This window comes from Pteropus vampyrus, unplaced genomic scaffold (genome assembly GCF_000151845.1).
Source record: "Pteropus vampyrus isolate Shadow unplaced genomic scaffold, Pvam_2.0 Scaffold515, whole genome shotgun sequence".
Taxonomy (NCBI): domain Eukaryota; kingdom Metazoa; phylum Chordata; class Mammalia; order Chiroptera; family Pteropodidae; genus Pteropus; species Pteropus vampyrus.
Genome location: NW_011889296.1, coordinates 189,947 through 202,310, shown reverse-complemented (window position 1 = coordinate 202,310; position 12,364 = coordinate 189,947). Strand labels below are relative to the sequence as shown.

Here is a 12,364-nt window from a genome sequence, read left to right as displayed (position 1 = left end):
GACCGGCTCAGTCTGGGCCTTGGAGATCTGCCCCTGGGGCAGTCCCGATCCCAAGGGCAGTGAGGGTACCCCAAACCCTCCCAAGGTGCCCCTACTGACTCGATCATCCTGGGATCGGAATCGCAGGGCGCTGGATGCTGTCCCTGGCACTCCCTCCTCGCCCTCATCTGTCCTGGGATTGAAAGGCAAAGCTGGCAGACACGTTACTAACCTGTAGGGCTGGCCTCCCTTTCACTGTCAGCCTGTGGTGTCGAAGTCATCCTCGTACCAGGTGATGGCACCTGCCCGCCAGTGCGCGGACCCTTGGCATCTTCCTCCAGGGTGACGATGGGGCCGAGAGGCAGCCTCGGTTCGGCCACGTAGGCCTCCATGGGAGCGGCGGCTGAGGTGAGAGGCAGGTGCAGCAGGCTGGGCTTTTTGGGGACAGGAGGTGGAATCTTGCCCTTCTTCTTCCTGGCTTCGTCCTGGCTCTGCAGGCTCATTCTTTCAGGCAGGGGTCTCGCCCTGGGGCCCTCGTCCTCCAGACCTCCCTGCAGACGTCCCTGCTGCGTTCCCGAGAAGAGAGCACCGGAAGAACTGGCAAAAGGGGGCAGAACTAGAGATGGGGGCGCCGTCGACTCGCCCGGACTCCGGGCCTCTGGGAAGCTGGAGGACTTCGGCTTCCACGCTGCCATGCACATGTCTGCAGGGAGTGGCCTCACATGCTGACTCGAGCTCTTAGGGGTCATAGCCAATGTAGGTGCAGTTAGTGGGTCCTCCTCGGGGACAGATGGTGGCTTGTGGACCATGCCTGGAGGCTTCCGGGCCAGCAAGGGTTTCTCAGCCACGGGAGGTTTCATCCTTCTTTCCGGCAAGGCGAAGCCCTCTGTTCCCAGTTCCTCGGCATAGTCAGGGCTTTCCACATCATCTTCTGGCTCAGACTTACTGACTGACCGCAGGCGAACAGAACGTAGGTCAGACTGAGTAACCATGGGCATGACTGGCTGATTGGGGCTTGTTTTCTGAGCCAGCTTGGCCCCAAAATTTGTATCTGAGTGATGCCGGCTCACCTTGGTTTTGCTTCGGATGGAGATGCTCATCCCAGACAGATCCAGGTGGGTCGAAGAGGTCAATGGTAGGTCAAATGATAGTCGTGACTTGGAAATTTTCTCCATTGGTGATGTTGGAGGTAATGAGGACTTCCTCTCGGGTACCACTGGACGTACCCGGACACTGCCACTTGGAGGGGGCAAGTGGCCCAAGGTTAAGGACATGGAGACAGTGGGTGTTGGTGTCTCCGACTGGCTGGAGTAGCCACTGGAGGGTGACATCAGCCCGGTGAGCCGCCCCGGGGAGGGCACCTCCCTGGCCTCTACCTCGATGGACAGCTGGGAAGGCGTGGTGGCTCTGGAGGTGGAAGGGGAGGCAAGAGACTCTGAGCTGCCCTGAACTTGGGCACACTCAATGACTGTGGTGCCAGTGGCAGTGCTAGAGCTGGACAAGGATTGGTAGGTGTCACCAGACTTCCAGTCAGTAAGATACCAGTGGTGAGAGAATTGTGTACCTTCTGGATCTTTGAAGGTTGGCACAGCTGGGTGACCCTGGGGTGAGCGATGTCCTTGGTGTTCCAAAGACAGGCAGAGGCTCCGGGGCCTCTGGTCCTTGGGTAGTGGTGACCCACCTTCTGGGAGGACGCCTGGTTCATCTTTGAGCAGCGAGACACTGCGCGTTGGCGGGGAAGGCTTCTTTTTGGCCTTCCTGAGCGAGATGCTCCTGGATCTCTGCCTTCTGTGCTGCGCCTCCCACTGGGCACTAAGGGACGCACTGTCGTGAGCACTGTTACTGCCCTCAGAACTTGCACTGGCATAAGGCAGGGCGCAGGCTTCGCTGGCCTTCTGCTCCTCGCCGTACTCCACATCTGTGGTGCCTGCGTCTGTGGGCACAGACAGTGACCGCTCTCGGAACCTGCCGGTCCCGCCGGGGCCCGTCTCCAGCCTGGAGGCAGCAGCAGTCAGAAAGCCAGTCTTGAAGGGTCGCTCTGATGCTCGCCTTCGTTGCGTAGGGTGCTCAGAGTAGCCAGCTGGCCCACTGCATCCTGCTGGGTTATCACGAGTGACAAAGAGGGTAGCGGCTTCCTTAGGAACCAGTGGTGGCAGCGTGTGCGCAGAGACCCACGAATTCCCAGAGGAAGGATTTTTTCCATTTTCATTGACTTGGTCACTCTGACTGGTGGCACTTGGAGTCATGTAGGTAAAAGCGTCTCCCTTCCAGGAAGCAGAGAAAGTTGATTCTGTCGGTCCGTTGCAAGAACCGGGGACGCTATACACCATTCCCATGCTCTCCATGCCAGGAGGCTGGGGGCCAGGACACACCTGCACAGGTTTGCCGGGATCACTAGAAGGGCCTCTCAGGACTGGTGAGGTGAGATTTGGGAGCCGAGCTTCCTGACCGACCGCTACTCTTCCATAAACACCTTCTGGGACGGAATGACTGGGCCTGATGTCTGAGCTGGCAGAGCGGGCCACCCTGTCGGTGGGGCTGTCGCTGTGACCTGGAGGAGGGAAATGGAGAGCATTAGTGGTGCGGCCAGGGGTTCCCCAGCAGCTCCCAAGACGGCAGCACCTCATTTTTGCCAAGAAGTATTTGCCAACAGCTTGCTCAGAATTCCTTGGTTTTTCCTTTGTGTAGATGAAGATGCAGGGCAAGTTGGGTCCTTGCCCATCACCACGCGGTGAGTCACACGGTGCCCTGGAAATGTCCAGATGGCTGTCAAAGACTTTCCAGCTTTGATTATTCCTTTTCAAGTGAGGAGGCAGGTGGGTTTCATTCCATGCTCATGAAACCATCACAGACCTCAGCATTCACCTCTCCTGAGATGAGAATAGAGGCTTTGAACTGATAAAGGACAGCACTCTGTGACTTGCCGCTCCAGCAAAGAATCTGGAGTATGTCAGAGCTGGAAAGCCCAGAGTGTGGGTGCATTTTTGGCACCTGTCACTTTTCAGCTTTGAAACATGAGAGACTTAAGATAACCTATGCATGTGAAGGAACGTTTCAGATGTTCAAGATCCCCAGAGACCTCTCTTACGCACAACAATTATTACTATTGTATCATCGTCATTATTATTGCTCCTCCTGCCCCTATGGTGATTTATAAGAACAGCCACCATCTGTTGAACACGTACTATGTACCAGGCACATAGTATGCAAATGACATACAACAACTTTAATCCTCACGAGAACTCTACCAGGTCGGTGTCATTGTCCCCCACTTACAGATAAAGAAACCGAAGCTCACAGAGGTTATGTAATCTGGTCAAAGCCTCATGGTTAGTAAGTGCACGGGCTAGGATTTGCATCCACACCTGTCTGGTCTGTGTGTTTGAACAGCATGCACTAAATAGCAGCGATCGTTGTGCTAAAGTTGGCGTATCTGGTGACATATTTTTGCTCGCTCCCCTTGACCAAACGCCCATGGTTGCCCTTAATTACCACATTGGCTTTCACAGGCATCCAACACTCCACCCACCCCCGGCAAAAACCAACCAACCAAACAAAAAACAATTATTTCTGGGTGGCGGGATTGGTGGGAATGAGCAAGGGGAAGGGTCTGGGGGATCAGCTGTGGTGGGGTCACCTTGGTCTCGCTGGGAAAAGTTAGAGAATCCAATAATGGTCCTCCTCCGCCTCAGGGTGGACTTGGGGTTCACGGCTGTCTCTGTATTAAACAGTGAGTGTCGCAAACTTGCGTGCTTATCAAACTGCTGCCCTGTAGCCAAAATAAAGACACTTGGGTGCATCCCGGTTTCTGTTTTCAGTGCAGTGGAAATTGGCCCGAGGTGCAGAGAGGATGGCGATAGCGATGAGCATGAATAGCATCCAGGCAGGTGGCCCTTCTTCCGCATCCCTCCCAACTTGGCTCCAGACACCCAGAGCCCCAAGGCGTGCATGCTGGCTTTCATAGGCCGCACCCAGGGTCACCTGTGAGTCTCATGTGGACAAGAACCATGGCTTTCAACCCTGCCTACGTATGGGTAGCTTTTGAAACTTCAATACTAGAACTTTGACATCTTGGGGAGAAGAGCCCAAGCAGAAGGTTTTTTCTCAAACTCCCCGAGATATCGATTATCCGGAGGGAGAGCCTGCGGCGAGAACCACTGATGTAGAGAGGCAGGTTGAGACTAGATGTTGCTTGATTTTAATCTTTTCTCAGAGAAAGTCTTTATGTGAGCCAGAGCACAATGTCCCCAGGGAGTTGCCCCAGCTCCCCCCACCATCCGGGAAGTCGCCTCACAGTCTGTCCTCTAGCCACCTGATCATATTTGTCAGGGTTCAGCCCTGCCTGGGGATACAGATCTATTTTCTGGAAGCACTGGGTCAGTTTCTGCTCCTCTGGGGCTGGGAGGTGACCTCTCCCATAAAAAAAAAAAAAAACCCTTCTCAGTCCCCTGGCTCCATATGACCCCCCACCCCAAGGGACTCCATGGGCAAAGCTCAGGGTCAGCCTCACTAAGAATAAGACAGAAGTTTAGAAGCGATTTCCTGAGACAATACCGGTGGCACTGGGTGACCCCATGTCCACGTCCAGGGAGCGGCACCATATGTGCCCAAAGCTGTCCTCGTCAACTTTGTCAACTTCTCCCAGCACGGCACAGGCCAGTGCTGGCTGACAGGGTGCCTCTGGCCCCTTTGGGTTATGAGGTCTTGATTTCACCGGGTCGCTAGCCCTGTCTCCTCAAATGACCAACCCTCCCCCTCTTCCACTTACAGCCGCTGGAGTGTGGAGCGCGACTTCATAACGCGTGTGGTATAAGGTGCCACACATCTGCCAAGTCACAGCCAGCTGAGTGACATACATCACTCTCCCCACTGTCAAGGCGGTCCTGGGTCCCGCCATAAAGACCTTGGCGCCTTCCGTTACTTCCGTTTTTGAACGCTTGCCACACAGGTTGAGGAGCCCCACCTCACTGGAAGAGCGAGTGTCTACGTAAATAAAGTGCCATTGGGCCCGTGGTCTGTGTCCTGGCTGTGACCCCCCTTTTACCACGAGCACCCTGAATGCCATGTTTCCCCTCCGACTCCTATATCCAAACCCAGCTTGTGGCACAAGAAGTCTTCTGTCCCCAGCCCACGCATAACTCACAAAGTTCCAATTTCCTTACACGTTCTAAAGAGCACGCATGGTGATCGAGTTTTAGAGTTTCCTGCTAAGAACGTTTTGTTTGTGATCAGACGGTCTCAGTGTACAGTGAAGAAAGAACAGCCAGAGCCCCCTCTTCTGCATGCCTCCATTCCCTGGCAAGAGCCATGACCTTGACAGTGCAGTGCGAGCCAGAAGCAAAGGATGTCTCGCTCCCTCCCCGGGCACCCGCTGCTTTTGGGGAGGATGGTCTGTGGTTGGCATGGAGGGAAGCAGACAGAGGGCGTGCTAAGCAACTCTACCAGAGATGTTGATGGGCACAATGTCAGAGTGCGTGGAACAAGGCTGAAGCCACCGCTTCTCGTCTAGGGTGGGCAGAGGGGAGGGGCTATCCCAGGCAGCTTGCTTGTCGGCTGTGGTAGACAGGCTCAGGGAGGCCTCGGGGGCCCTCACGCCCTGCGTGGTGGTCTCATCCTCGCTCAGCTGCTGTTTTCTAGGCTGTTGGGAGAGAAGGCGATGGGAAGGGTGGGCTCCTGACTGGGGATGAACCATGCCCACGGGCCAGCTGCTGTCTGGGAGGCAGGAAAGTGTGCGCAGGTTGCCAGGCCAGACGCCTGCAGTGCAGGGCCCATGTCGGTGAGCCTCGGGGTTGCTCTGCTGGTGGGCAGACGTGGGCAGCAGCTTCTAGTGGATAACGGAAGCAGCTCGAGGTCCCCTGTCGCTGGGTGCAGGGCGAGCTCCCCATGCTGGCTCTCCCAGGCAGGGGAAGAGGCGACTCACCATCAGTACAAATTCCAGACGCCTGGCCGACTGGGGCCTTGGGCTGGGGGTGGGCTCAGGGGCCTCATCGGCAGAGCGGAAGGTCTGCCCCAGCAGTCTGGCCTCCGAGTACTGTTCCTCATATTCCTCTGAAAAACAGCACAGCGGGTACACACTCTAGGGGGCCACGGCCAAGGCCAAGCACTGGGCAGGGAGGGACCGAACTGGGGTTCCCGCTCTAGCTGCCAGGCCTGACCCGTGAGGCTTCTTTACGGTACTTCCTGGCGTCTGAGCCTCTGGATTCGGAAATGGAAAAATGCCTACTCTCTGGGACTCTGAGAGCCGAGAGAAAGGGAGTCAAGAAATTTGAGTTGTGCTGGTTCTGGGACCAGGTCCTTGTCTCAAGGATCCCACTTGAAGTGCTCAACTCAGAGCAGAGGCTCAGGGCGCAGCGTGCAGAGCCCTTTTGCTACTTTTTGCTGTCAGGTTCTCTGTCCAGGTTCCGCAACCCCGGAAAGGAACTGTGTGAGGCGCAGAGGGATCTGCATGAGGAAGCCCAACGTGGCATGCTCCCCCGGAGGTCGTGGGGCCAGGCCTCGGGTGGGCGGGGAGCTAAGGTGAAGGAGAGGGAAGGCTAAATGGTGGCACAGAAGAAATGAGAAGTCCGAGGCAGCGTCAGGAAATAAGAAGGATGAGTATGATTTGGATGGTCTTTTGTGAGTGATGAATTCGATGTGTACATGAGTACACAGACGGACTTTAGGAATCATAGAAACTTGGAGTCGGCTGGGGCCCCAGAGGTCCTCTGGTGCGACAGCCCATTCTGGGCTCGGACTCCCCCCATCAGCAGCCCTCCCAGGTGCCTTTTCGGCCTCTGTACACACCTGCACAGGAGGGGAGCGGCCTTCCCTCAAGGCCGTTCATTTAGTCCAAGGACACTTAGGGCTGTCACTTGTGTCAAGAAAGCTCTTCCTTATCTCGAGGTAAAATTTGCCTCCCTCTAGGCTCCCCCATCCCCCCAAGCGCCAATTCTGCCTAAGGCAGCAACAGAAAACACTCTGACTCTTTGTTTGCATGGTAGCTCTCTGTTATCTGCATGCATGAAGGATCAGGGTGTCCCTTGGAATGTTGTTTTTCTAAGGTCACCGCTGCCCTAGCAGAGAGGTGGGCGTTATGGCCATAGTCCAGTTTGGTGGCCACCTGTCATTTTCTTAGTTGGCATGGATAAACAAGCGCTGATAAGACATCTCTTAATGTTCACTCAACAAATGTCTACTCAGCACTTCTTGGGGATCCAGCCCTGTGCCAGGTGCTTCTGGAAGCCCGAGACGTGTGTTTCTTTATGCTGACAAACTGGGTCTGCTTAGGTGGACAAAATATAGACCCAGGACTAGTAGATGAATGAAGAAATGAATGAACGAATGAAAGAAAAAGGAGTTCAGAACTATACAAGTGCCCTGGAACCGGATGTTGCAAAGTGCGTCATAGGCCGGAACGATGCAAAGCGCAGAACTCATGTTAAAGGCCTTGCATGAGGCAAGGACGGAATTTGAAGAAGCTGTCTGGACTGGAGCGGGGAAGAGGGATGGAGGGAGGGCTTCTAGGCCTGGAGGGTTAGTGGAGCTTGTGACTTAGCACTGAGGTTTTATTTGTATTATTTTATTGCGATGCAAGTTATGTAAAGTGCACAAATCTTAAGCGCACAATCCAGCGCGTGTGGATGCACGCGCGCCCCTCGCAGCCTCCCATCCAGTGATTTGCGGCACGCCAGTCATTTTTCTCAGAGCGCTGAGCTGTCAGACTTTTGCCACTTACATTGGATAAGTCCCTCTGCTCAAAGGGTATGCTTTTCATACTGTAAGGTCCTATCAGGCATCATCTTGGTGTTTCTTTCATATCCACTTTAATGTTGAGCTTAGCTCAGCCCCTGTCCCAAGGGACATGTACTAGGGGTTGGTGTCACATCTTATCAGGGTCTCTCCAGCTGCAAGATAGTCTTGCTAATCAATTTACATATGCCTTATTGTCAGTTCTCACGAAATGATGCCATGTGTGGTATCTCCATTTTAAAGATGACTGCTTAATCTGAAGCTCAGAGAGGGTGGATAATCTGCATAATGTCACACGGCCAGCTCCGTCTGCTTTCCAAGTCTGGGTTTTGTCCTTGTGCCTGGTGGCTGCAGTCCAACTGCTCAGGCACTCTGACTGGGCTGCTTGTGTGGGTCTGGCGGACCCAGCTTTGCGCAGCACGTGCCCATGAGTCTACTCCAAAGACACTGGGACCGCCGCTGGGGGTGCGGTGAGCTCTGGGCGCTTTGTACCAGGCTTGCTGCGATGAGGCAGTAGCTAGGAGGAGACACGCGGACGGGGTTAGTGCAGAGCGGAGGGAGTGAAGCCCCCAGTGGGAGACCCTGCAGATGGCTCCTTTGGCTTTGGGTGCCAGGATTCCAAAGGCATGGGCGCTGTGGCAAGAGAAGGTGTGGAGGGTACGCAGGCCACACTGTGGGAGGCTCTCAGCCAGCTGTCTCTGGAAATGGTCTGACCCATTGCCCTGCCTCAGTCTCTGTCCTTTCCTCCCCAGGAACTACTACTGAACGCCAAAAAAAAGAAAGAAAAAAAAAGAGGCCGGTGGTAAACGGCCTTAGAAATAGGGCCTCTTGGAATCATCAGTCTAGGAGGGGAAAGATGGAAAGTGTGTGTTTTGTGTCTCGGTAGGTTTTCAACGGCTCTGTCTGTCTGTCTCTCTGCTCCCCGTCCTGTCTTCGGTGCCTCCCTCCAGCCGCTGCGCATCTGGCCTGTGGGGTCTGGCCGCGGCCCCCCTCCCTCTCGGTACCTTGCAACAGGCTCTGGAGATTGAACTGCGCCTCGCGAAGCAGCTCCTCTACACTCGGGGGCCTGCCCGAGGAGAGGAACACGTTCACTGGCTGTCGCCATGACGACCTCGAGTGGGCAGTCGCTGTCGCATTTTCCCGACCCGAGTTAGCTGCAGCTAGGGAAGGAGAGAGTCAGTGAGACGCGCAGCCGAGGGGGGCGCGGCAGCCACTGGGCGCCCGCGGTGCCCGAGGCCCCGCCCCCTCCGGGGTGGGGGGGCGGGGCGAGACTACGCATAAAAGGCGGGGATCCGGCCGCGGCTAGATTTTCCCTCGACAGATCCTGCCGCAGTCCGCTCCCCACGACTCCGCCTGGCCGCCTGCCGCCGCCGCCGCCGCCGCCCGCCCTCTCCGGCCCTCGGGACGAGGTAACGCACCCCGGGCCCAGCCGCCGCCGGGCCCTGCGCCCGGAGCGCCAGCCCTCGGTGCTCGGCCCGGTGGGTGTGGCTCGGCCTCGCCCGCCGCGGCGTTGGGGGGTCCCCTCCCGTGCCCCTTGCAGCATTTTAGCCTCTTTCCGCAGCCCCCGGCTCCCCGCCCGCAGCCGTCCCGCCCGCTCGCCCGCGGACCCAGGGACCGGGGCGAGTCCAGATGTCCGAGGCGTCAGGACATCTCAACAGCCTCCGGATGGCGAACGTGGCCCTGCGAGAAGAATTAAATGCCCTTCGCGGGGAGAATGCCAACTTGGGCCTTCAGCTCGGAAGGGCCCTGGCCGAGGTGAATTCCTTGCGGGGCAACGTCTCCAGCTACATCCGCTGGCCGGTGCCCGTGGCGCCCGTCCTGGCCGAGGAGAACCTTGAGTTCCCGCTCAGCTAGGCGGACGCCGTGCCCGAGGGCGAGCTGCCCTTCCTGGGGTGGCCGCCCCCGCGCGCGGAGCCGGAGTGTGCCGCGGACGAACAGCTGGTCGGCGCGATCCAAGAGCGCAGCGCCTCCGAGGGCAAGTCCGGCCCGCCCGCGCCCCCGCCGGCGAAAGACACAGAGCCCGCGCCACCCCCGGCCGCCCCCAAGGAGCTGCCCGCTCAGCCGGCGGGTGCAGCCCCTGGAGCGGCCCGAGCTGCATCCCTTTGCAGGCGACGCGGTCTACCTGCCCGAGTTCCTGATGCGGCTGGAGACCTTCATAGCCGACCACGAGGACCACTTCCCGGGGGGCGCTGAGCGGGTGGCCTTTCTGGTCTCCTTTTTCACCGGCGACGCCAAGGACTGGGCCGTCTCAGTCACCCAGGAAGGAAGCCCCCTGCGCGCCAACTTCTCACGCTTCCTCGATGAAATCCGTAAGAAATTCTGCGGCCCCATCCCCCCCAGTGTGGCGAAGAGGGCCATCCGCAAGCTCAAGCAGGGTGACTGCACCCTCGGCAGCTATGCAGATGCTTTCCAGTTCCTGGCCCAGTTCTTGTCCTGGGACGACTGCCGCCTTCAAAATCAGTTCCTCAAGGGCCTGTCGGAATTCTTCCGCAAGGAGCTCCTGTGGTCCACCGAGATGGCCGACCTGGACGAGCTGATCCTCGAGTGTGTGGAGATCGAGAGGAAAGTGCGCGTCCCCAAGCCCATCCCGCTCCCTGGGGTGCGCAGCACCTTCTTCCCGTTCGCTGCAGACCCTGCCGCCGACGGCCGCGAGGACGAGCGCCACAGCGAGGACGAAGATGCCGAGGCGCGCAGGCGCGCGCTCTCCGACCAGGACCAGCGGAGGCGGGGGCGCGACGCTCAGCCGGAGGTGCGGGAGCAGGAGGAGGAGGACAAGAAGAAGAAGGAGGAAGAGACGAAGAAGAAGAAGGAGGAGGAGATGAAAGCGAAATGGGACGAGGACGACGACGAGGACGAGATCGTGGTGGTGGACGACGACGACGACGACGACGAGGTGAGGAAGGAGGAGGGGGCGGCGAGGGGCCAGTGCCCGGTGCCGGTGCCGGACCCCGAGGAGCCAGAGCCGGAGGAAGACACGGAGGACGAGGCCCAAGACGACGACCTGGATGACCTGATGGAGGTGGCGCCCACCTTCGCCAACGCGTCGTCCCAGACCTCTGGCTACTACCATGAAAATTTCCTGGAGGCCCCGCCTCCCGTCGCGCAGCCCAGCAGACGGAGGAACCAGAACCGCGTGCCCCTGCTGGAGGGCCTGCCAGGTACCAATTCCCCCTTCTACAGCTCGCCGCCGCTGATTCGCCGGGCAGGCCGCTTGGGGCAGCGCCACACTCGAAGACGCCCCCCTGTGCTGTTCCGCCTCACGCCCAGGCAGGGGGGCCACCGCGCCGCACGCGGTCGCATCCGCGTGTGAGCGCGGGGCGACATGGCCGCCCGGAACACACCCTTCTTCTGCGTCCCCGCCCCTGCTGTCGCCGCCACACCTACCCCGCTTGCTGACCAGTACTTAAGGGAGGTCCAGACCTGCGGACACCGAACCAGACCTGTAGAGCTCACACCGGCCTGCAGCCACGGCCGGGGAGGGACGGTGCCCGGCCGGGGCGCTCCCGGAGAGGAGGGTCGGCTGCCCTCTCGCCTGCCCTCTCCTCGGCCCCGCCACAGGCAGATTCCTGGGCCTTTTCCCACAGACAAACTGGTCACCCTCGCATTTCCCCTCTAGTTGTTCCTAATCCTGTGTCCTGCGGTTTGATCCTCTGACTCACTCACCGGGGCTCCGCCCAGTGCCTCACTGATCCTCCCCAATGAGTGCCAAGACGGGCCTCGCCGAACTCCTAAAGCCACTGAGGCCACTTACTAGACATAACCCAGGACAGCAGGCGGGTTTCCAGACGTGGGCCTGAAGCCTCCCCCTTCTCCAAGCCACGCCTCCAGCAGAAGGGCCCCAGAGAGGACAGACGTCCCCACCGGTGAGGGTGTGCGAAGCCACGTGTCAGATGGACAGCTTGGCTGACGTTTGTCCCTGGATCGGCTCACCGCACGTGCAGCCCTGTCTTCTTACCACACACCCCACCGGGGCTTCCCCAGCGCCCGGCACCCAGAGTTCCAGGTGTCCCCCACTTCTTGATGTGGCCTGGAGGGTGGGGGAGGAGGAGGAGGAGGAAGCAGCAGGACTTCCATTGACACGGCGAGGCTGTCTCCTTCCCGAGCCAGGCCTTGGCCTGCGGCTCCCAGCCAAAGGCCTTCACGTGACTGTCGCCATCCTCGGGGGTCCACAGGGGGCCTCACTGGCCTTTCCTTCCCAGACCGCCACTGAAAGAGGGCCCTGGGCCTGCTTTGCAACTTCAGCTTCTCCCAGGAGAGAGGAAGGAAGGTGCTCTCTAGAGACTGCACCCAATGCAGCCTCACAGGCGGGGCGACCTCGCATCTCCCACATGGGGTCGAGCACGGCCTGCTCTGCCCCGGATGCTGAGCGTGCTCAGTGCCCAGCCTCTGGGGCAGCCACAGTGCCCGTCACCGGTGGGAAGAAGGCAGAGTCCACTGAGGCCCCGTTCCTCGCTGGAGTCCGATGACTTCAGCCCAGCCTTGGGATTCGGAGCCTCAAGCAGAGGCGTCGGAGAAGCCCAGTCCTCTCTCTGGTTTCTGGTGCGGTGCCTGCGTCGGTGGGAGGTAAGAAGCCCTTCCGTCCGTCACGCGTTTCTCAGCCTGATCGGTGGGGCGGGCCCTGTTCGTATCACCTGTTGCTACCTTTTAAAAAAGCTTT

The 12,364-nt window shown here is 58.6% G+C and overlaps 2 protein-coding genes across 2 annotated transcripts in view; one reads left to right on the top strand and one right to left on the bottom strand.

Moving 5' to 3' along the window:
• NHSL2 (NHS like 2) overlaps window positions 1-9,250 on the bottom strand; it is an 11,118-nt gene extending 1,868 nt beyond the window's left edge. Inside the window, exons 1-6 of the mRNA XM_011383359.1 lie at window positions 8,983-9,250; window positions 8,712-8,867; window positions 5,900-6,027; window positions 5,422-5,617; window positions 3,617-3,748; window positions 212-2,530 (exon numbers count right to left, since the gene is read on the bottom strand). Coding sequence (XP_011381661.1) covers window positions 212-2,530; window positions 3,617-3,748; window positions 5,422-5,617; window positions 5,900-6,027; window positions 8,712-8,867; window positions 8,983-9,250 — 3,199 coding nt within the window. The remainder of the gene's footprint in view (window positions 1-211; window positions 2,531-3,616; window positions 3,749-5,421; window positions 5,618-5,899; window positions 6,028-8,711; window positions 8,868-8,982) is intronic.
• On the top strand, window positions 9,029-12,351 carry RTL5 (retrotransposon Gag like 5). Its single transcript, XM_011383345.2, is given in 3 exon segments — window positions 9,029-9,116; window positions 9,269-9,774; window positions 9,776-12,351. Coding segments are annotated over 2 exon segments (1,680 nt in total). The 5' UTR covers window positions 9,029-9,116; window positions 9,269-9,336; the 3' UTR covers window positions 11,018-12,351.
• Window positions 12,352-12,364: the final 13 nt, after the last annotated feature.